Source organism: Arachis duranensis, chromosome 10 (assembly GCF_000817695.3).
Source record: "Arachis duranensis cultivar V14167 chromosome 10, aradu.V14167.gnm2.J7QH, whole genome shotgun sequence".
Classification (NCBI taxonomy): domain Eukaryota; kingdom Viridiplantae; phylum Streptophyta; class Magnoliopsida; order Fabales; family Fabaceae; genus Arachis; species Arachis duranensis.
The window spans coordinates 1,705,358-1,728,331 of record NC_029781.3 but is presented as its reverse complement, the minus strand read 5'-3'; the positions used below and the strand labels follow the sequence as shown (position 1 = coordinate 1,728,331).

Below are 22,974 nucleotides of genomic sequence, written 5' to 3'. Positions count from 1 at the left end.
TAATATTTATATTATTATTATTATTATTATTGTTATTATTATTATTATTATTCTAAAAATACAGATAATAACAGAAAATAAATTTAGTTTTATAATTAAAAATATCTTCTTATTTTTATAGTATTACAAATCTTTATTTTTATTTTTATTTTTATAGTAATACAAATAGGGAGTTCATTTGTTGACGTGGCACTTATATGTTAAGTCTGAGAGTTTATTTGCTTAGATGTCGTCACTATAAATTTTTAGATTTATATTTATAAATTATAAATTATTATTTGCTTAAATTGTTATTTTTAAATTTTAAATTATTTGTTAGGGTTGTTATACTTAGGTTGTTATTTTTTTAATTTTAAATTATTTTAATTAGGTTGTTAATTTTTTAATTTTAAATTATTTTATTTAGGTTATTATTTTTTAAATCTTAGATTATTGTACTTATGTTGTTATTTTTTAAATTTTAAATTGTTTTACTTATGTTGTTCTTTTTTAAATTTTAACACTATTTTTTAAAAATTTATTGATTTTTTTTAGCACTATTTTTTAAATTTTTGTAGATTTTTTTCAAAAATTATAGCTATATATGTAAATTTAAATATTTATGTTAACTTATAACTTTAAAATTTGTTAATATATTTATTTAATTTATATTTTAAATTTGTTTGTTTATTCCCATAGAAGGAATATCTTACCAAATGGACTCAACGAGGGTAACTTCAAACACATCATGAGTATGTGGTTAATTTAAGCCAACGTACCGATGTGTACAGACTTCTAGAATCGTCAAATATCCCACGATATAGATTTAATTTTGTGAGTTTTGACACTCTCAATGCTCCTAGGTACGATTATACCTACTTAGTTGGTAAGTTTATTGTTTTAGAAAAAGTATAATTTATTTATAAATTTATTTATTTTATTAATAATTTTGGCTGTGTTTTTTTTAACAAATTTATTGATAATATTTTTTTATTTTAAATCATTTCTTATGTTGTTGGATATCTTGCTGGAATTGGGAGTGAGAAAACTCTTGAAAAGAATGATAAATCTACCAAGTACATTGTTATTGAATTAGAGATTAATGATGGATAATTATATATTTATTTTTATAAATCTAAAAATTTTGATATTCTTATTTCTTTAAATTATTATTTTAACTTATTTTATTAATATTATTAATAGGTAACAAACGTTTTTATTCAAAGGTAACGTTTTTGAAAAAAAAGCAACATTTTTTGTTAATAGTATTTAATTTTTTTGAAAGATCAGTTCGGATTGATTTTGAAAAGAAAAGTATTTAAATTTTTTTAAAAAAAATTAATAGAAAGCATTCTTTCCGTAGTTAGTTTTTTATGAGTTTAAAATAATTAATAAACTAATTATTAATTTTTTTAAATTGTGCTTGAATTTTTAATTTATTGTTAATTTTTAAATTTTAATATATATATATATATATATAATTTGATATTATTTTATTGATAGTTATTTTTTTAGTTGTAATTATTTTTTATTTATTTTGTTATAAAAAAATTTAACATTAAACATTTTATTTGTCATAGAAAAATAATGGAGTGTGCACTTTTTGGTAACTATGCACATGAATTAAATGCTTTTTTAGATCCGACAATAAAGATTGAGCTGTTGTCGTCTTACAATTTGTTAGAGTGAAGTTATATAATGGTAATATTTATCTATAATTATGTGAATTTTTATATGTGAGCTTTTACTCATTTTTTATGTGAGTTTTTACTCATTTTGTATTAAATTAAATTTTTCAAAAAGAATTGTTTTACAGAATTCCATGTATGGCACAAAGATGTTCTTCAATATTGAAGAAGCAAATGTCATCCAATTTATAGTCTTTTTTCGCTTTATTTATCTAGCTTTGTAATATTTGAAGAACATGGGGTAATATCGGCGGAATTCTAAATGAGGCTGCATTCTTAAAATTTTATCAAGGTAATGTTCTTTTCTGTAAAAAAGTTGAGGAAATACTCCAGACTAGTGGTACAACCAATGTGAATGCAACAGGTCCACATATGCTTTTACAAAAACTTTCAAATGTTCAAGTTGTGGCGATCTCCTTTTATCGATGACATTATTTATTTGCTTAAGTTGTTTTACTTAGGTTATTATTTTTTAAATTTAGAGTTTTTTTCTGACGTGTCGCTTATACATTGAATTTGAAAAGTTTTTTTTAGGTGTCGTCGTTATAAATTTTTAAAATTTTATTTATAAATTATAAGTTATTTGCTTAGGTGGTTATTTTTAAAATTTTAAGTTATTTGCTTAAGCAATTTTAGTTATATTGTTATTTTTTAAATTTTAAGTTATTTGCATACGTTGTTAGTTTTTAAATTTTTAAATGCACTTTCTTAAGTTGTTAGATATTTAGTTTTTAATATTGTTAAGCTAATTTAAAAATTTATTTATAAATTATTTGCTTAAAAATTACTTTTAAATTTTTAAATTATAGTTATATTTTACTTTAATTATAATAATATTACTTTTTTATTTAAAGAAAAAACTAATAATTTATATTTTTAAAAAAACTAAGTTCACTTAATAACTAATAGCAATAAATAAGTTCACGTAATTATTTTAGTTACCTTATATTCCTTTTTATCTCTCTTTTTTTTTTTGAAAAATTATAGTGTTAAATTAGTTAGTTATTAGAGTTTATAATTTAAATTTATTTATTTTATCTATAAATTTAGGTCAAATTTAAATCAAACTTAATTACGTTTAAGAAAATTTTAACTATAAGTCAACTATAAAAGTATGAGTTAGAAATATATAATACAATATCTCTATTGTTTAGTATAATTAATTACTTTCAGTTAATATCCTTAACTAAAAAAAATTAAAAAAAAAAAGATAATTTCAATTTGTTGTATATAGATTATTTTTATTTATTCACTTTATTTATTTAAGTTTTTCTTTAATTTAAAAATTCACTGAATTAAGAGGTTTGTTTGTTTTTTATATTCAAATAAAACTTCAATTTATTTTTTAAATTTAAATTATACTTAAATTAAATGTTGATAAGTTAATGAAATTTAATATAAAATATCTTTTGCAACCATAACAAATTGTAATTCTAATATCTATTTTCTCAAAAAAAAATTAATTAATTAATGTTTTAAAATTTTAAAATTTAAAATAAAATAAAATAAAATTTGATATCAATATATCATTGTGAAATAATTAGGTAACTATCACATTTTAAAAGATTGTTAATTATTAACATGGAGCTAATTTTTTAATTTTAAATTTTAAATTCTACCTATATTTTTGTAAAATTTAAAGAGATCTACCTATGTTTTTACAAAAATTTCAAATGTTCAAGTTGTAGTTATCTCCTTCAAAATTGCAGATGATAGTAGATCTGAAGTGTTGAAAAATACTATTACACCAATCAAACGACTCTTTTTGGAGTCCGAAAATTCAGGAGTGGAAGGAGATACTTTAACTTACAAAATGATCAAGATTGAGAATAAAAATTGAGAATTTGAATAGGCATATTTTAGAATCTCATTTTTAAGTCTATCTAATAGAATAATACTAAACATATATTTGTTTTGGTGAAAATATTATTTGTTCTTAAGTTGTTATTTTTTTATCTTTTTTTTTAATTTTTATGTTTGGAATTTAATATTTTTTTAATATAAGTTAATCTTATTTGGTTATTATTTGTGATTTTTTTTTTCAATTCATACCGGTCATGTTTTGTTAATTTTTAATTTAGTATTTAATATCATATAATAGAAATATTGTTGATATAATTAAGTTAGTTATTAATTTTTAATGTGTAATTATTTAAAAAAACCTAATTCTAATTTCTAATTTCTAATTTAAACACTTTGTTTAAATTTTTAAATTTAAAATATAATTTTTTTAATTTTTAGATAAGCAAATGTCTTTAAAAATATCTTTTTTATTTACATAATTTATAAGCAAATTTTCTAACTACAAAATATTAGATTAAATTGAAAAAATATTTATTTTTTTAAAATGTGAGATTATTTATACTATTTAAAAAAAATTAATATATATTTTTTTATACTTATTTTTTTTCTATCGTTCCTAAAAAATTGAACCAATTTAGTAGTTCGAAAAAAATAAAAATTTTTTTACTAGTGTGACATTAATACATTGAGCTTGAAAAGTATTTACTTAGGTTTCGTTATTATAAATTTTTAAAACTTTGTTTATAAGTTATAAGTTATTTGCTTAGGTAGTTATCTTTTAAATTTTAAGTTATTTCTTAAGTTATTTTGTTTAAGTTGTTATTTTTTAAAATTTAAGTTATTTGGTTAGGTTTAGTTTTTAAATTTTTAAATACGCTTTCTTAAGTTGTTAGTTTTAAATATTTACATCATTTATAAGATTATTAATTTTTAAATTGTAATTAATTTTTTATTTTTATTGACAAATAATAAGATATATACAATTTATGATAAAACTAAAATAATTATTTTTAATTTCTATTTTTTATTAGATTAAAAGAGTTTTATATTTTAAAATAATATTGAATTTCAATTTTTTTCATGACATTATTTTGAAAGGAGTGTAAAATAAAAATATTAATTAATTAATTAATTAATTAAATGATAAGATCAGGAGCGATATATACAAGGGGTTAGGATTCAAGACTAGTTATTAAAGATGAAATATGTGTTTCCAAAGCAGATAAATGTGTCAATCTAGCTATCTGCGTATTTCACAGTTTACATGAGATACATGTTTAATAATTATCAAGATACTCTAGCAATTTGTAAGAAATATATAGATATCCAGATCTCTTCATCACAATGACATGTAACTCAAGTTGGCAAGAGATTGATAGAGTTGATAATCCAAAGAACTTAAAGATTGAAGACCGACTAGATATATTATGTAGAGTGTTTAAAATTAAGCTTGATATGATAACCTTTGATCTTAAGCAAGGGATTACATTCAAAGTGCTAGAAGTGCTAGATGCAGGTATTGTTTATCATTTAACTTATTTTTAGAAAATTTTTTGTTAAATAGATAGTTTATTTATAACATATTATTTTTTTTATTTTTTTATTATAATGATGTATATGGTAGAATTCTAAAAGAGAAGTCCACCACATATTCATATTCTTTTGTGGTTGAGTGAAGACCACAAAATAACAAATACAATTTAAATTGACCGGTTAATATTGTTAGGATTGTCCGATCCTGTTTGACACCTAAAATTGTTTAGAGCTGTGTCTACATATATGATTCATGGACCAATTGCTCAAAATCTTCCTCCATAAAAGATGGATACTATACCAAATATTATTCTAAAACATTCAATAACACCACAGTTATTAATGATAGTGGATACCCATCATGTAGAAGATAAAACACAAGAGTAGTTACTGAAAGAAAATTCCATATGGATAATAGGAATGTAATTTCTTACAACGCATATCTGCTAATGTCTTATCAAGCACATGTTAACGTAGAGTACTACAACAAGTCAAATACTATTAAATATTTATTCAAGTATATGAATAAAGGTTCAGACAAGGTGGCAGTTAAGGTTTCAAAGAAAGCTTTCAATAGAGAAGATGCTCAGATTATTATGAGATCAAACAATTTTATGAGTGAGAGTATTTATCTGCACGTGAAGCTGTATGGAGTGCCAGATGCAAAAACTTTGTCATTGCTAATTGAATCCAAAATTTTTCTTGGCTGAGTAATTGTGTTTTATTTCATTGGTTGTGTGATTATATTTGTGGCATAACCACATAATTCTGACTCAAACCAAAAATAGGTTGCAGTGTAATTTTGAAAAATGATGCAGTGGGTTGGGTTCTTGTGAGTTTCGGATCGGACGATATTTTTAGAAGTTTTTTGTTGTGGTGGGACGTACTGATATTTGACTTGCATAGCTGCTATAAAGGGGAGAGATGATTGTGTGTGGAAGGGGTGTTGACGAACAAGAATTTTAATTTTGCGTTCTGCTGGTTGAGTTTTATCTATGGTTTGTGTCAAGTCCCTATTTGCTACATGGGTGACTTTAATGAAGTTGTGCAAGTGGAAGAAAAGAAATGAGCTAGTATATTTACAGGATCAGCAGTAGTTTTTAAAACATGGATACAAGATATGGAGCTAGTGGTTCTAGAGCTGAATGATCAGAAATTTACGTAGTTCCGAGGTCAATCGTGTAATCACTTTGATCGGGTATTGGTTAGCGTGGGATGGATTGAAGAGTTTTCTGAGACGATGCTGAAAGGCGGACAAAGAGGTTTATCTGATCATTGTCCTTTGATTATGGAGAATAGTAGATTGCTAGGGAGTTTGAGGCTGTTCCGGAGTTTAAATTCTTGGATCACTCATGTGGGTTTCTCAAAATGGTAAAAGAGGACTAGTGGGGCTAGGGGATTTCTCAGGTGTTGCGAATTTTTTCAATAAATCAATTAGGAATTATAAGAGTGGACTGAGTTTGATCTTTTAGTTGTTGACGGCATTATTAGATATGACTATGGAGGGATGTCTCTTTGTTTGATTAGCATTTGTTTTTTGTTTATTTGTTTTGTCTAGTTGCTCCACCTTGTTGTGTTGAGCTCTTTCTTTAAAAAAAAAAAATGAAATTAAACTTATTATAGGCAAATGAAATAACTGCTAAAATGGAATTAAAATGATGGCTGATGAGGTATATATCCTTCAATCTGGTAAGTAGTTAAGGACTAATTTATCGCGAATCAAAATTTTATTTAAAAATTTATTATTAATCAATAAGTTAATTCCATTTACTGACCAAAATAGAATTGGATCTCCTTGATATTTATTTAAATAAATTAATAAACTAATTAATAGACCAACTTAAATTGGTTAGTGTTTTTGTCCTTTTGGTATGAAAATGATATATATTTCAACTTTGATTATGTATTACAGAGATAGATTTGTTTAAAGAGATGTGTGATTTTGGACAGAGATAAATTGAGAAGGTATTATATCAATGAGATTACTTAGCTTTTAGTTGAATTATGCCAAATCTGTTGATTCTAGAGAAGTTAATATTAATTAATTAATGTATGACAAGATTTCAGTTTCATTGCTATGTTTTAACTTTTAAGTAGTAGTTTTCGTTAAATAATTTTGAAGAATGCAAGCTGTTAAGAAGATTGTTACTAGGTTTTGATTTTTGACGAGCGAGTTTGATGATAGTTGGGGATTGTTATCATGTCAAGTTATAACTGCGTCCATCAACCAAAATTTGCCTTATTGTTTTTGTCTATATAAAAATTTTTTGGAATGATTTTATAATATCAAATAAACACCAAACTAAATAGTAAATACCCCCAACTAACATCCAGTATTAACTTCGCTCAGATGAGAACACATTTGCACATGGATTTTTAAAAAATGATTAATTAATTTAGTAGATGTTCTTAAATATCCTTTTAAATATTACGTAAAAATTTACTAAAAATTATAGATCAAATAAACAAATGTTTTTAAATGTACTAAGAGTATATATTTTTAAATCTTTTTTTTATTATTTAAAAAAAATTGTTAAGATATTATATTATTAAGATTATGTTAAATTTATTCACATAAATTGATATAATATTTTATCTAAAATAGATATAACAAGTTAGAATATTTATATATTACTATTTCAATTTAATTTCAAAAATAATTTATGATAAACTATTTATTCAATTTTTATAATTTTTATGTCATAAGAACAACAAACAATATTATTTTTTATTAATATTTATATCGTCTATTCAATTTCTATAAGTAAAAAATATTTTAAAAAATTCACTAATATTTCTTAGTTCTTATACAATATAAAAAAAAAATTAACCCAAAAAAATATATAGAGAGTTTTCAACCTCCGTGAAAAATAGTTATACATCTTATGACTTTGCACACTGTAGCAAATGAAATCTTTCACAAATACCATATGATCAAAACTGTTTGATAATTGTGAGATTTTAACAATCAATGGAAATGCAAGTCCCTGAGATGGTTGAGCTGTCAGTTCTGCTGATAAAGGGATTGATCTTAACCCAAACAAGAGAGAAGACTGATGCCAACAACACTGACCAAAGTATAACAATGGTTGGTGTTCTGTTCTGGCGACCCATTAGACCTTTGAGGAATGGATACAGATGAAAAATAACCCAAAATGCAAAGAAAACTTTGCCAAATAAAGGTCCCCAAGACTCATAGCCTCCATTGAGTGCATCAGAGAAACCAGCAACAACACCAACCATGTTAACTATGATCAGAGTTGTTGGAGGGATCAAGAGTGTGGTCCATTTTATAATGTAGAGTTCACCAAACTCTGTGTCATCTGCAGCTTTTGCTGTGACTGTGAAGTTTGTGTCAATGCCTGCTAACATCTTCAGGAAACCTTGGAAGACGGCGAAGAGATGGGCCGAGACGCCTCCTATGACCCAGAACTGCTCGTTTCGCCATATTGCTTCGATGGTCACGCCACTCCATCGAAGCTCCAAGATGCTGGTGGTTATGATGGACAGAAATAGTCCAAGAAAGAGTACACTTGCTAGGTTTGATAGCTGCATTCAATTGTCAAGAACAAAATGGTTTAAGGCTAATTAGTGTAATGGCCTAAGTTCTAAGCTTATGCAGCTATGAATTGTTTTCTTTGGTGCAAGACATTATAAGTTGTAACTTGTTATGATGTGTTCAGAAGAATAAAAGATGAAGAAACTACCGTTGGTATGATGAATTTTCCAGAGAGAAGGCAAATTGCTGGCAAGGAACAATAAGCAACAAGAGGAAGTGATGTGAAAGGATAGACAATGGTGTTTATGTAAGCTAGTCTCTGAAGCCATCTGAGGCGTCCACCTGCAAATCCATACCACAAAGGGCAGTGTCTGCTGAAGAAGATTTCAACTGATCCAAGGGCCCACCTAAGAACTTGGTGCAACCTATCAGACAAGTTGATTGGAGCTGACCCTTTGAATGCTGGCCTTAATGGCATGCAGTAAATTGATCTCCATCCTCTACAGTGCATCTTGAATCCAGTTAAGATATCCTCTGTCACTGATCCATAAATCCAACCAATCTGAATGAATGCACAACAAGAACAACACATTTTAGTTAGTGAACAAGTCAATAACACATGAATGAAACGTTTAAGCCTCACCTCTTTTCCCCATTCAGTCTTCTCTTCATATCCACAGCCAATTACATGAATGGCCTCCTTGATCAGCATTGAGGGATCTGCAGAATCAGGAACACCTCCATTCTCCATCAATGTGGACTCAATGAAAACAGTGGACAAGCCAAATGTTTTCTCAAAGCTCATCTGTGAAATCAGCATTGACCTCTCATACTCATCATAATCTACAGCAAAGAAAAAGAAACCAGTGATATATCACTCAATAAGAGTTTGTTCTGTATTTTTAGTGAAACATGGTTGGAAAAACAAAACTGTTCTTACTTTCAATCTCCCTAAGATTAAAAATAGCAGCATCAAGTTCTTCCCTCTTTGCATCTTTATAAAGCTCAGAGACATCTTTTTTGGCCTTCTTTGAGGGGCAGCAGCAGCAGCATGATGAAGAAGATCTTGGTAAGTTGGGCATGGAAGGTGGACTATAACCATAAAGAGCTTGTCTATTGAAAACACATCCAGTTCCCACATACATAGGTCCTTGAATTCCATCAAGTCCTTTCATGTTAACCTGAAATGGATCAAGGTTAAAAAGTGCTGTGAATACTTTTTTCATTGTTATATAATTCTACCACACACAATACAAATTTCTGTTGAAACAGTTTGTTTTGATTTAAACTCACGTCAAAGAAAACTGTGTTGCGATTTGCATATCGATCACTGCGATCAATACCGTCGAATCTCTGGGGGAACTGCACATAACAGACATCTCTACCAACTTCTGGATCCATAAGAAAACACATTGCTTCCCGGACAGCCTTGCTATTGTTAACATAATGATCACAATCAAGATTGAGAATGAAGGGAGCATTTGTGAGAACTGCTGAGACCCTCACCTATAAAAATCCAAACAAGAATCAACAGGCCTAATAAAATCTCAATGATCATAATAAGGATATGAAACATTAATCCAGATAAACTTTTAAGCATTCTTACCAATGCATTTTCAGCACCAGCCTTTTTGTGATGTTGGTAACCTGGCCTTTTCTCTCTGGAAACATACACCAGCCTAGGAAGTTCATTCCCTTCTATGTCATGTGCACCAGTGTGTCCAAGGAAAACCTGTAAATAGCAAATAACAGAAAAATTCATTTGAATACAGGACACTTTAAACTGGCAGAAATAATTTAGTCCTTGAAGTTAGGCATTTGACTCTGCCAATAGATTTGATTCAACAAATAGTGAATGGATATACCTGAATCATGCCAGGGTGATCGCGTGAGTTATTCCCAGGCCAAGGGGTTCCATCTTGCATAGTCCATCCTTCTTCTGGTGTTTTCTGTGCCTTGGCTACCAAAGCATTGATTCTTACTTTATATTCCTCATAGTCTCTCTGGAAGATAATCATGATTCATGAGATACTCCATTTGGATTTAGAAAAAGAACAATGTGATGTAATGTAATGTAATGAATACCTTCATAGCTCTACGTTCCTTCACAAAAGAAGGTTGAATTTTGTCTTTGAGGTAGTCAATCTTCTGAGAGAAGTAGAACTCAGGCGCTCGCGGCTCAATCAAGTACTGCTTGCAAAATGGAACCCACTTTCTTGCAAAATCAGCTGTCTCCACAAGGGATTCAAATGTAAGCATTGCAGCACCATCATCAGACACATAACAGGATACTTTATCCACAGGGTAGTCCACAGCAAGAATAGAAAGCACTGTGTTAGCTGTGATCAGCGGCGGTTCCTTCAATGGATCCACTGTACTGACAAAGAAATCCACAGCAGCAAGCTGAGATGGTTCACCCTCTCTTTCAAACCTGACATTCCAACATAGATCACATGTGAGTTTTTCACAATTAACTTAGATGTTCAACAGAAAACTTTACAAGGAACATGTCCCAATATCTTAGAACTTTGTTTTGTATATTTACCTGGCAGAAAGCCTGTCAATAAAAGTGTGCCTGTTGATGGGATACCATTTAGGGAACTGATCTAACACCCATGAAAATGCAAACCAGATCTCACAGATGATAGATGTCAACCACAAAGCAAAAGCACTGTCAACAGGATTTGTGACTCGGTAATGGAAGAAGAGACCTAAGATTATCAGACGCATGATTATCACAAATCTGTATGGTCCCATTTTTGTTTTCGATATTGGAATAGTAATTGAGAGTGGCTCAGCAGCAGCAGCCTCTGAGGACCTGCAGAACATACCAACACATAACCATGTATGCACATCAATATAATCTTAAAGAACCATTCTAAATTTTTGTTCATGTCATTCCTTTTATATTTAGGATGCTTAAGGTTTGATAATTTGTATTCTGCCTATAACTACTGCTATAAAGTAGGACAAGGAAAATGCAAGAATGCTCACAAAGGATTCAGAGCTTAATCAAGGAAGAAGTCAATTTTCAAGCCATATTTTTTGTTTTACTTCTATGTAGTCTAACTTATTTCTGTGTCCAATTCCATGGATCTAAGGAATATACTAACCCAAGGGGAATGAATTGTTTATTGTTCATTTCAAGAAAACTTTCTCATTTCTGAGTGAACTTACTGTATTTCTTCCATCTGCTGTTCCGGTGGAATTGGTGCCGCATTTTCGGCCTTAGGTTCAGCCTTTTTCTTCTTGTTTTTCTTCTTATCCTTCTCCTTCCAGCTCTCCACTCTATTTTTCCAGATTGGATTCCCATATTCATCATTTAACTCTACAAGAAAACCATGTTATGAATGAATGATCAATGAGCATTTCTAAAGAAAAATCTACTTGAAAATGTTAGCTTAAGTCTCTCATACCACTATCCACTGTGGACACAGTACTGACATGCCTAGCATGGATTCCAACATCCTGAGAAATACTGAGCTCAGAAGCCATTGATGTTGACCGATTTCCATTAACCTTGGTGTCATCATCATTTTTGGATCTTTCTATAAGATGCACAAAAGGAAACAAAGCTCAGGAAAAAGAAGGTGCATGCATGCTAATTCAATTACTTTGTGAAATGATTTTATAGAAGTAGAGATTTCAAAGTGTTACCTTCATAGGGAGTAGCACATCTCAGACAAGCTTTGCGACCCTCATTCATTTCATAATCAAAACAAGCTTTGCAGATTGGAAAATAGCACTCATGACAAGCCACAAACACCTCTCCATTAGCATCAACTCCAATTTGTTCCCCACAAGAATTGCACAACTGAACACTAGATTCCATCATTCTGTTCTTGTTTTCTTGGTTATGGTCTTGGTCATACCCCTCAAGGTTCAAATGAGAGTGCTATGTTGCAATGTTTTTATAATCGTAAGGCAGAAGCATAAACCAACCCTTTGAATGTGTATGGTGGAAAAGGGTAGTGATGATGGTGGTGGGTTCATTTTCATATGTTGAAGGGTTCATATCATTGTTTAACTCACAAACAAAGGCACATTCTCTCACTGAAGGAATATAGTTTTGAATTTATTGCGGGAACTATAAGGAACAACAACTCCTTCGGTTGTGCTGGGTACATCTTTAACTAACTACCCTTCATCTACAAGCTCATTGCAGCAACCATATACAAATATTATTATTTCAATTATATTCTTCATTTTTACTAATATAGCACATGATTATAATTGATAATGATACTTGACCCTTCATCTTGTTATTCCAGATTAAGCTAACAATGTTCAGCATTTATTATAACCGTGATTCGTATGTTGCACATCTCTACTAAGTTGTTCTAACATCGGTTCTGTTCATATTTAATTAAAACCGGTTGAACTTCAGTTAAATCTCGGTCGAACTAGTAAACCAATAAACCAATAATTTTATCGGTTTATTGATCGGTCCGATTCTCACAACCTTGTTATAGATACTCACCATGTTGTGTCCTAACTCAGATTTCTTTAATAAATTTTCAATATTTTAAAAAAAATTCCATTCCTTTTGAGGTTAGAATACATGACTAAAATATGGTTCTTAAAAAAAAGGCAAAATATTACAACAGAAGCATCAAGGTCATGATATCTTTGACAAAAGTGGTTGCCAAAAAGTAACTTGGAAGTTCAATTTTCAGAAGAGACAAAGTGAAGATAACACGAATTATTAAACCATGTAAAGATGTAAAGCCATCATGAAATAGCATCTTGTCCTGATTATATCTAAATACAAATAAAGATCATATTATTGACAAAAATTACAAGTGTTTGAATGTAACAAGACACTTTATTAGTATTACCGTGATGCCACAGAGCATTAAGTGGCATGTAAAACTTACAACTCTTGACATATAATAACATGTCAACTTTGTTACCAAATTATAGATTCCGTTTTTTTCCCTCTTTATATGATTTCACCAATATAATTACAGCCTCAGTTCTGTGCCTCTCAAATCTACAAAGCAGTATCACCTCAACAGTTCCTGAAAACATCTCCACCTATGTTAGTATATACATATTAGAGCAGGTTAGTTTGAAGGAGGCTTCTAAGAGCAGCAATGCCAATTTCAAGTCCTATATATTAGGCCATGTAAAGAACATTAAGTATTAAGTTAGCGAAGAAGAGAATATTGCTGTAACATTTTAGGTGGAAGGGAATACCGCAATGTTCGCTGAATTCAAATCCATGCCAGATTCCATAAGGCAACGGAACGTTTTGAATTTCCTATAACACCGTTCTGCTTCAGAATCAAGCCACAAATTCCAAAACAACATAGCCTCTGGATGCATTTGTTTCTCATAATCCAAACTCTTCCCAAGACTTCTTCGAATGACCTGAAGCTGCAATCACTCAAACATTTATTCCAAATTTCAGAAAAGTTCTAGTTATATTCTAGTACCATCACACCAAGTACCTCAGCAAATTCATTTTCAGTGCCTTGATGATTGCTAGATGCAAAAGAAATCCGTCCACTCTCAGCAAACACTTTAGAAACACTGATTTTCTTTCCCAGGTGATCATTCTGCACATAAGGTTGATTCAGCGTGGGTAGGGTCTCTACACTTGTCAATTCAAGACCCTTCAACATAGACATATTAGTTCGAAGAGCAGTAACAAAAATCAGCATAAAACTGGGGGCAGGGAGAAGATTCCAGCTAGGGTGCTACCATGCATAAATCGCCTAAGACAGATTAAATACATACCTTAGAATATTTTGATGACCTGTCAAGATGATATGGACTGTCTGCCAATGTTAAATCATGGGTCCCTTGTTCAAATCTTTTTGTGCTAAGCATGTTCAGATTATTGATTATTTGTACAACAGTATCAGGATCAGGTTCACTATATGAATTTGCTAGGTCTACAGAAGTTTGGACAAGCAATTCTGAAAGAACATGCATAGCATTGACCATTATATGAACATCGGGTCTGGGAGACTCGATAAATAACTTCAAAAGACCCTTGAGTGTTTTAAGAAGATCAGTATCAAAATCAACTCCAGATGAGGATGAAGTTGGAATTGGAGGATGACCATTTCCATGGAAAACCCCATTAGTTCCATTCACAAAGCCATCAACATCTACAGCAGTTACAAGTTTTCCTTTCAGTGTTGAGCAATCTACTATGGAAGAAGATTGAGTCATTATAGAGTGAGAATTTTTAACAGGATTCATATAATTATTTTTTGGATCATTAAGGACATTAAATGTGTTCTCTCTTCCACTGACGTTAGTATAATGCCGAAGCTCAGTTCCCTTATTTAATTCCAACGGGGATTCCACCAACACAGTTTCCATATAATCTAAATTATTAGCTACAGGGCATGCACTAGATTTGGAAGACAGAAAATCATCTTTGATGTATCCAACACCAGGAAAGAACTGAGGAGCCAGAGGATTTAAACTATTATGTTTTTCTGTTCCTTTCTCAACATGATGAGACTGTATAGGCTCTGAAGTTTCTAATGGCGCTGCACTAAAAGCGGTTGTTCCCTGCCAACAAGGAGAATCCACCTCAGATTCACTGTCAACTTCTAAGTTATTGGAAGATTGATCTTGCAGAATGTTTTTAGCAGAGTATGTATCAGTTGATAACTTGAGTGGCGCTAACTTAGGGTAATTAAGATTAGAGCTAGCTTGATCTATGGTGCTTTTTGAATTTGATAGAATATCTTTTTCCCCAATTGTATTGCTTTTTTTATGAAGACCATCAGACACTGCTATACAAGTGTTTGACCCATCAAGAGCATGCTTACCTAAACAAACAAAAAAATTATGAAGCACCAAAGTGCAACTTGTCAACAAAATTATAACCAAAATTCAAGAACAGCATACTAGAATTGAATGCTAAGCATGCTTTTGATTACCACTTCTTGAACTGATTTTGCTGGTTCATTTGAAAATCCAATAATACGATATTTTCAGTCATGAGAGCATAATTAGAACAACAAACATAAGAATGTGGCAGTAAGTCGAAACATTTCTCTCAGATATGAAAAATCAAATGTTTCTTCACTATATAGTAGTAGAGAAATACTAATCTACCACTTTATAGACACAAACACACTCAGCACGTAGCTTATCTTTAAACGGTCTAAAGAACATAAAAATACACTGAAACAAATAAATTGCTTGTCTTTTAAGCACCAAAATTTGTTATTCTTTGCATACAAGTGAAATATGAGTGATTTTGAATTTTTTATTATGAAGGCAATAGCATAACTAGTGAGTTGCTTTTCAGTGCATGTAATTCCTAACATTTGTAGGTGAACTAAATTGAAATCTCAACTTTTAGCATTGCTTAGAAATTGTGCAAGACTGCAAATTACCATTTTCACCAACAATAACGACTCAGAAATTCCCTTTGTTAACCACATGCTACTTAACAGTTAAATCTTATACATATACTCCATATTAGTAACCATAGAAACACAAGGCTCAAGTCTACAATAGACTGAGTATGAAAGAAACTATCCTCACTATATGCAGTAAAAGACTTAATGTGATAGAAATTATAGCACACAACTAACTAAAGGTACTTTCCTCAGAAGTAAGGGCGGGAAGATCAATAAGATAAGAAAGGCATAACCAACGTACTATGCAAGTGAAAGATCATCTTCAGAATCTATCAAAATTGCAGAAGTTTGGGGCAGGCCCCAAACCATTCAAGAAGAAAAAGAAAATTACCTTTTTGAAGCCTGATCCCATCATCAACTGAACTACCAACTTCATTACCACTGATACCAGTACCATATCCTAAACCAGTCAAGCTTGATGAGTAACTAGGCATTGGAAACTCTTCCAGAATTCTAAAGTGTGACCAGCGAATCCCATCAAAGTCATCATCTTTTCCAAATTCCTGAGAAGGGTACTGCTCAAAAAGTGATTTTTCCTGCTCCTGAGTGGAAATTTCAACAGGTAAAGCTGTTGTTTTTGAAGGCACAGTTGCTACTTTAGAACCCATGTTGCTTTTCCTGAAAGAATCAAGCAAAGAGCTAAAAGGATCATCGTTACAGTGAAGCACGGATGAAGAAGCTGAACCAGGTTGGTGGTTGGTGGAGCGGTTGAGAGTGAAGGGTTTTGCAAGTGGTGACAAACGTGTAGTGGTCAATGAAGCCGATTTCTTCCCCTGATCCATTGTTGCTTTGTTTCTTCTTTGATCCTTTGGAAGAGCACACAGAACAAACACTTGGTGATCAAAAAGTCAAAGCTTGGTCAAACAAAAATGCAGAAAAGGAAAGGGAGTGATAATGGCATAGAGGATCAGAGGGAACAGTGGAAAAGAACAAAGGAAGGCGAAGACTATTGACTTTGAATTTGTTTTAGCTTCCTCCCTAAGTAGTTAAGTACCCTTTCCCAGGAAATCGTTTGTGCTTTGTTTAATAGTTCCTCTCTCTTGAAATTTGTTCCTTTTATTACTGAATGTTGAAACTTTTTTTTATCAATTTTTTATTTTAATTTTAGAATTTGAGGTTTAAAATTTATTATTTTTGTATAAATTATATTTTATTTTAAATTTTATTTGTTAGGAGAATAAGCTCCTAAAAATTAGGTTACATAATTATTAGTGGACCTGTTAGTAACTCAATTATTGAGATATTTTTAGTAAAATTATTACACTTTTATAAAAAAAATTGTTTATGCAACATATCAACCTCCTCTGTTTTTTTCAATATTTTCTGCTATCAAAATCCTCTACTTTCCTAACAATTCTCTGTCTACCTCGTTTCCTAGTTTTATGATCTCCTTCAAGCATAGATGACAGTTGACCACAAATTAAATGGGTCAAATTGTGTCTTCCAAATTACATTCCCTATGTTGAGCCAATATCCTTTCCCGTGTCCCATAATCACATAGCCACTTCTCGTAATCATAAAATGTAACTATAGCAATTACTCAGTAGATTGTTCATTCTTCTTCTATTCATCGACTTATTTTCTTGGGTACTTGATATATTGTTTAATGAACAAATAAGTAGATAAGCAATTATTGTTCACCTATTCAACTTTCTCTTGAATCAATGACTTTCTCTTCAATTGATTTCTGCTTTGAAGATAGATTTATGATCTACTAAAACACTATCATCCCCATCACTCACTGTGGAAGTGACGTTAGCTTTTTAGAATAACGCTTCTCCAACACCGAAAATATAAAAAGAAAAATGCTTCTCTTTATACTGTAATTATCACTCTATGCAACTGATAACTGTACTACACGTGATAGATACGTAAAACCTATTAGCTAAACCCAGATAAAATATGGTCCTATTAGATTGTTACATCCAAATTAACTGATTCAGCCACAGCTACCTAGGAATATGTTGTTACTAGGGTCTTCAAAATCTGTGTGTGAACTGCGGAGTATGCTATTCTGTGTATACCAATCCCATTTGAGGTCCCAAGTATATGTGAAAGTAGGTCAGTAATTTCACTAATTTGTATGTGAACATGTCATGGGGGAGTGTCCAACACTGCAGAAACTTGGAAGTGACCAACAACTTCGTCGCTCAATAAGCGCATGGCAGCTCCCTTAGAGAACTTCCTAGCAAATAAAAAGCACGGAACCGATGTTGAATTCACACGACACCATTCTGTCCTAAACTCCGTCTCATAATATACATGATTGATGCTCTGTTAGAAGGAAAAAAAAAAAAAAGAAAGAACAAGGCACAGGGTTAAGGAAATGGTAGCCAGAAACAAAAATACAAACATGATAATTGAGCATAATTTTGCAGACCTATGATAACTGAAAATTATTGACAAAAAGGAGTAGAAATCTCTGCACAAGTAGTTCTCAATTATCCACCAATTATGCAGCTAAATCTATGCACAGGTATAATATAAGGTATCAGAAGATAACCTTCATTTCCTTTATCCTTTGAGGGCTAGCATTTGCATAGCTGAAAGTAATAGGATGCCAGCCTTTATTCTCCATCTTTGTTGTAGACTGGTTCCACAGGGTATAGGTCAACGTTCTACGTTCAAGTTGACCTTCAAGACCATGCATCTACAAAGAAAACATAGGAAAGAAGAAAGAATATCAGTGCAAATTAATACTTGAAGAGGTATTAAACTTTAATGGGGAAAAAATAGAAAACCTTAACCTCAAATAGTAAAGGTAAATAGTGATGGAAGAATCTATCTTAGTATCTTACTGCAAGCAATGTCTGAACATAGTGTTCATCTGGAATACAGTTGTGCTGCTTCTGAATTTTCTGCACTTATGCCAAAACCATACTTAACAATCACTTATATTGATAGGGAAAAGAAAGAGGGGGAAAAAAAGAACAAAAACAACACCCTATAATATGAGTACTCAAATCACGACGACATTATCAGTATGAAAAAAACTAGAATCACAGCATCCTCCATAGTTTGATCAAGTCCACAGAGGTCACTGATTTTTACAAGGATCTTTTAACACATATGACAAATAAGTGAAAACATAAAATCCCACAAAAAATGTCAATCATGTACTAATTCTCACACATGAATCAAATGGTTTGTATATGGGGCTTTTGCAAATATTAGGTTATTTGAGTGTTTGAGAAAAAAGTATACAGGAACCATATCATAGATATTCTACAGCTGTTCCAGGGTTGTGAAAGTAACTCATCTGACTATATTCTGTGATCAAATACCAAATAGAAGGGGGGAAGTAAGACAATGGGATGAAATTTAAAATAACAACTTCGGCCTGCAATTATGTGATATAATCAGAATAGAAGTATGCCTTTATAGTAGAGTATTGAACTAATTTCCAGTTTAAAAAAAAGCAAAGAATATTGTGTCGCATAACAGTAAGATAACATGATACATTCCAATAATGATACAAAGAAAACTAAAATTAAACCACTTACAAGATTCAGCTTTCCCTTTCTGTTATCAATTGGTGGACGTCTCTGAGATGGGAAGAAAATCAGACAGGTTATTCCTTAGTATTAACACATTAAACATTTACAGTAATCCCAGTCTTGCAACAGTATTGTGCTGGGTTCTATAAGACAACTTTGAAATAATATCATATCAACTTTAAAGCAAACTTAATAAATCAACACAAGAAAGTTTGAATCAACATAAAACATGGTTGAAAATAGTTGTGATTGATTACATACCTTACAATGCTTATTGAAGACAGGGAAGATAACATCATCATCAACAATTATTTCTGCATGACTACGTACTACAGTGAACCACTGGAAATTCAAAATGAATTAAACTTTAAACATATTTTAAAGGAATAAACAGTTTATGATGTCACCTACTAATATAATGTGATATTTAGCATTCAATTTGATATCTACCAAAAGCAATTAATGAATCAATAAGGTATGCTTGAATTTCCAAATTAATAACTACACCAATAGCATGGTATGTGTTACCAAAGTCAGCTGGATGTAGCAAACAATGATTTATGACGATCAATATTTTCTCCAACTAGTTCTAAAGGAAAGCAAGACATTTCCTTGCCTCTTTTTAACCCATTAATCTACAGAATTGATTGAACCAAATATTGTCACATACAGGATACACAGCATAAAAACCACATAAACGAAGAGTAAATTGAAATGGATTAATATATCTCATCAATCCTTCAGCTATTCAGATTGATGCTCCTCCATCACCTACAAGAGATAGCTGATAGCTACACCTAGGTGGTAGGTTCTGACAGATTGCAGAACAAAACATTTTAATAAAAACATCTCAGCAACAAAAAGAAACATAATTACAGATGAAAATACCACCAGATTTAGTCCTTCATGACTGGAAAGAACAACACCAAGATTAAACAAAAATCAAAGATAAGAGATATCACCTGTGACCCTTTACGCCATTTTTCCCTTGGTATTTTAGGTGACATTTTCGGGTTGTAGCGGCCATCCTTCACATCAAGAAAGCTACAATATGAACAAACTAATTCATTGCACCTTTTGGACATTTCCATTTCACATGAACTTATTATAATTGAGCAGCCAAAAAAGATATAGTGCTAAGCACCTCAAGAACCAAAGCCTTCTTCTCTACCTGTCCACAAAGCTCCTTTGAGAAACCATGACATAATTATACACATACGAGAAGTTGTACAGAGGAACACAGCTGCACGTGGAAAACAGAAACTTAGACTCTTACTATGGCAAGTAAATTACCACGTCCCAATCTGCCTCTTCACTTCAAAAAGGATACAAGGCAAAGTGGCAAACAGGACAAAGAAGAAACATATAAAGATAAAAGTCCTAATGGAAACTTATGTTATTACAAGACTTGTAAATGCCAACCTATCTGAGAGAAGAACAAATCTTTGATTTGCAGGGTCATCTAGTGCTGCCGCCAGTAACAACCTTTCAGCCTGAATCATACTTGATTCTCCCCATGAAACCTAAAATAACGAATTAAGCGAACTCTTAAAAAATTTGGACTAGACAACACATTGGTATACCAGACAACAGCTGACAATTTATATCTTTATCGGTTTTACAAAGGGCATTTGTGAAGAATACAAAAATGGAAGGATTTCTTCTATAGGAAAGATAAAATCTGAGTTTCCAATGGCATTAAATACATAGAAGTTCACTTTCTCTATAAAATCATTTCCCTTTTGTATTAGCATAACTCTATCTTTATACTAAATCATATCCGCAGAGATCACATTAGGATAAAAACATATATCCAGTCCCAATAAAAAAAAAAAACAATGAGTATGAACAGAGGATACTTATTTGATTCAGGTCAAATGCTTAGCTTCCTAGCGCCAGATTATTGCAAATTACAGCATTTAAGCTAGGAACTAATATATATATGATTTGTTTACTATATCTTGCATAATTTGTTTTTTATGAAACCATGCCATGCATTATGTAATATGATTTTTAAAAAAATGAAAAAATAATGTAATAAGATGTAACTTACCAACACATATTGGTTGACAAGTTTAAATCACCCATTTGAAATATTTTCTTAAAAGGTAAATTATGTTATACACGATGCAAGTAACATAGTGGTTGACGAGTTAAAAAACCCCGTTGGAAAGAATTTTTCCTTGATCAAGAGTCAATTTGGTGTCCCTTCAATTTAAGAGGTGACAAATTTAGCGGCTCCACCCACCAAGTCTAGCAGAAAGAATATTTTCAAGGGACATGGAGACAACTTCACAGGTCGTATAACAAATTCATAACTCAAAATTTGTGAGTAGTTAAACAAAACAGACGTTAGAAGTTCCCCGGGAATTAATATTTTACTTTTTATTTTCTTCCCATTTTGTGCATCATAGGAAAGGGTAATATATACATACATACATCCACATCAAGCATCAACAACCGAAAATAAAGCAACTTATATATTTGCAAACCACCAATTGGAAAAGCCAGAATAGGGAAAAGAGGAGAAGGATGGGGAACCTGAATGACATTGGAGATTTGTGTACCATAGAAGAAGCTGGACCTCGTAGTTGACTCATCCAACACGAACCCTGGCGCCGAATGAACGTAAATCGAGAACTTGGCAACGTTACCGTTCTGCACCAACCAAATCCATAAAAAAACAAGAAGCTCAATCATATTTTTCTCATAATTTTCAATAACGATCAGTTTTAAAAAAAAGAAAGAAAAAGAAGAGGGAAACGAACCTTGAAGAAGACATGCCAGAGGAAATCAAGGGGGATGTTTTGGCGAACGAGGAACAAGAAGGCGATCTTAGGGGGGCCGTGGAAGGTTCTAGAAACCGTTGATCGCGTTACCTTGAAGTGGTTGGAGCTATCAGCGTTGGAGAGGTAAGAGGAGTGAAGAGAAAATAGAGAGGCCAAAACGACGACGCAGGAGAGTGAAACGCAGAGCAGGATGAGGAGCTTCCAGCTGAAGAATCTACTGCCGCTGGTGCTGGTGATGACGTGGCGCCTCTTGGGAGGCACGCCTCTCGCACTTGCAGTTGCCACCACCACCATCACCACCTAAAGCTAACAGAGCATTTGATTTGATTACCAAGTAAATTGGAGAACGAAAACAAGCATGAATGATGATGATACCATAGGGGCTGGCGCATAGCCATAGCTCCCTGCGCTGAAACGTCGGCAACGCCAACGTGGCCAGTGAAGCTTTTCAACGGAGGGCGCGGCACCGCCTCGCCAAAATACACGTGGACCCATATCATTCGTTCACTTAACCTAACCGCCACACGTAATATTTTTATGAAAAATGTTATTTGTATATGAATTATTAAAATTATGTATTAATGTATTTGTATATAAATATACAGTAATTTAATTTATTTTTAATGTATATTAAATTTTAACATATATTTTATATTATTTTATTACTTATGGATTTATTAACTAAATCCAAATATAATTTTTTATTATAATAAGGGGATAAAAAGTATATTAATAAACATTTATACACTAATTTATATAGATGTTTTAGAATTTAATCATTATGTATTTATA

The 22,974-nt window shown here is 31.3% G+C and overlaps 3 protein-coding genes across 4 annotated transcripts; all 3 read right to left on the bottom strand.

The window, feature by feature from the left end:
• Positions 1-7,842: 7,842 nt before the first annotated feature.
• Positions 7,843-12,537, bottom strand: LOC107468276 (cellulose synthase A catalytic subunit 8 [UDP-forming]). The gene is made up of 12 exons (XM_016087534.3): positions 12,160-12,537; positions 11,919-12,050; positions 11,680-11,830; positions 11,048-11,320; positions 10,588-10,933; positions 10,368-10,505; positions 10,109-10,234; positions 9,796-10,008; positions 9,443-9,683; positions 9,146-9,345; positions 8,711-9,064; positions 7,843-8,552 (listed from the first exon to the last, which is right to left on the bottom strand). The coding sequence occupies exons 1-12, from the start codon at positions 12,335-12,337 to the stop codon at positions 7,965-7,967; spliced, it is 2,940 nt and encodes a 979-aa protein (XP_015943020.1). The 5' UTR covers positions 12,338-12,537; the 3' UTR covers positions 7,843-7,964.
• A 686-nt stretch (positions 12,538-13,223) lies between these two features.
• On the bottom strand, positions 13,224-16,939 carry LOC107468277 (uncharacterized). 2 transcript variants are annotated; one of them, XM_016087536.3, is made up of 5 exons: positions 16,228-16,939; positions 14,245-15,296; positions 13,956-14,063; positions 13,702-13,881; positions 13,224-13,523 (listed from the first exon to the last, which is right to left on the bottom strand). In XM_016087536.3, exons 1-5 carry the CDS (start codon positions 16,676-16,678, stop codon positions 13,509-13,511), a joined length of 1,806 nt encoding a protein of 601 aa, XP_015943022.1. In that variant the 5' UTR covers positions 16,679-16,939; the 3' UTR covers positions 13,224-13,508. The 2 variants fall into 2 exon arrangements, with proteins under 2 accessions (XP_015943022.1, XP_015943021.1); XM_016087535.3 differs by having other exon boundaries at positions 13,226-13,523; positions 13,956-14,120; positions 16,228-16,938.
• A 751-nt stretch (positions 16,940-17,690) lies between these two features.
• Positions 17,691-22,654, bottom strand: LOC107468278 (glycosyltransferase BC10). The gene is made up of 10 exons (XM_016087539.3): positions 22,162-22,654; positions 21,935-22,051; positions 20,816-20,916; positions 20,565-20,636; positions 20,356-20,437; positions 19,655-19,735; positions 19,400-19,441; positions 18,695-18,754; positions 18,400-18,546; positions 17,691-18,170 (listed from the first exon to the last, which is right to left on the bottom strand). Exons 1-10 carry the CDS (start codon positions 22,474-22,476, stop codon positions 17,991-17,993), a joined length of 1,197 nt encoding a protein of 398 aa, XP_015943025.1. The 5' UTR covers positions 22,477-22,654; the 3' UTR covers positions 17,691-17,990.
• Between the last annotated feature and the right edge of the window lie 320 nt (positions 22,655-22,974).

Coding starts and splice junctions, on each gene's coding strand:
- LOC107468276 (XM_016087534.3), bottom strand. CDS start 12,337: ATGATGGAATCTAGTGTTCAGTTGTGCAATTCTTGTGGGGAACAAATT. Junction 11,321..11,679: donor CAGCAGATGGAAGAAATACA/GTAAGTTCACTC, acceptor TATGTTCTGCAG/GTCCTCAGAGGCTGCTGCTG. Junction 10,009..10,108: donor CTGGTGCTGAAAATGCATTG/GTAAGAATGCTT, acceptor GGATTTTTATAG/GTGAGGGTCTCAGCAGTTCT.
- LOC107468278 (XM_016087539.3), bottom strand. CDS start 22,476: ATGGTGGTGGTGGCAACTGCAAGTGCGAGAGGCGTGCCTCCCAAGAGG. Junction 19,442..19,654: donor TCTTCAATAAGCATTGTAAG/GTATGTAATCAA, acceptor TTCCCATCTCAG/AGACGTCCACCAATTGATAA. Junction 18,755..19,399: donor GAAAGGGAAAGCTGAATCTT/GTAAGTGGTTTA, acceptor GCATAAGTGCAG/AAAATTCAGAAGCAGCACAA.
- LOC107468277 (XM_016087535.3), bottom strand. CDS start 16,678: ATGGATCAGGGGAAGAAATCGGCTTCATTGACCACTACACGTTTGTCA. Junction 15,297..16,227: donor TGGGATCAGGCTTCAAAAAG/GTAATTTTCTTT, acceptor TTGTTTGTTTAG/GTAAGCATGCTCTTGATGGG. Junction 13,882..13,955: donor CTGAAAATGAATTTGCTGAG/GTACTTGGTGTG, acceptor GAGTGATTGCAG/CTTCAGGTCATTCGAAGAAG.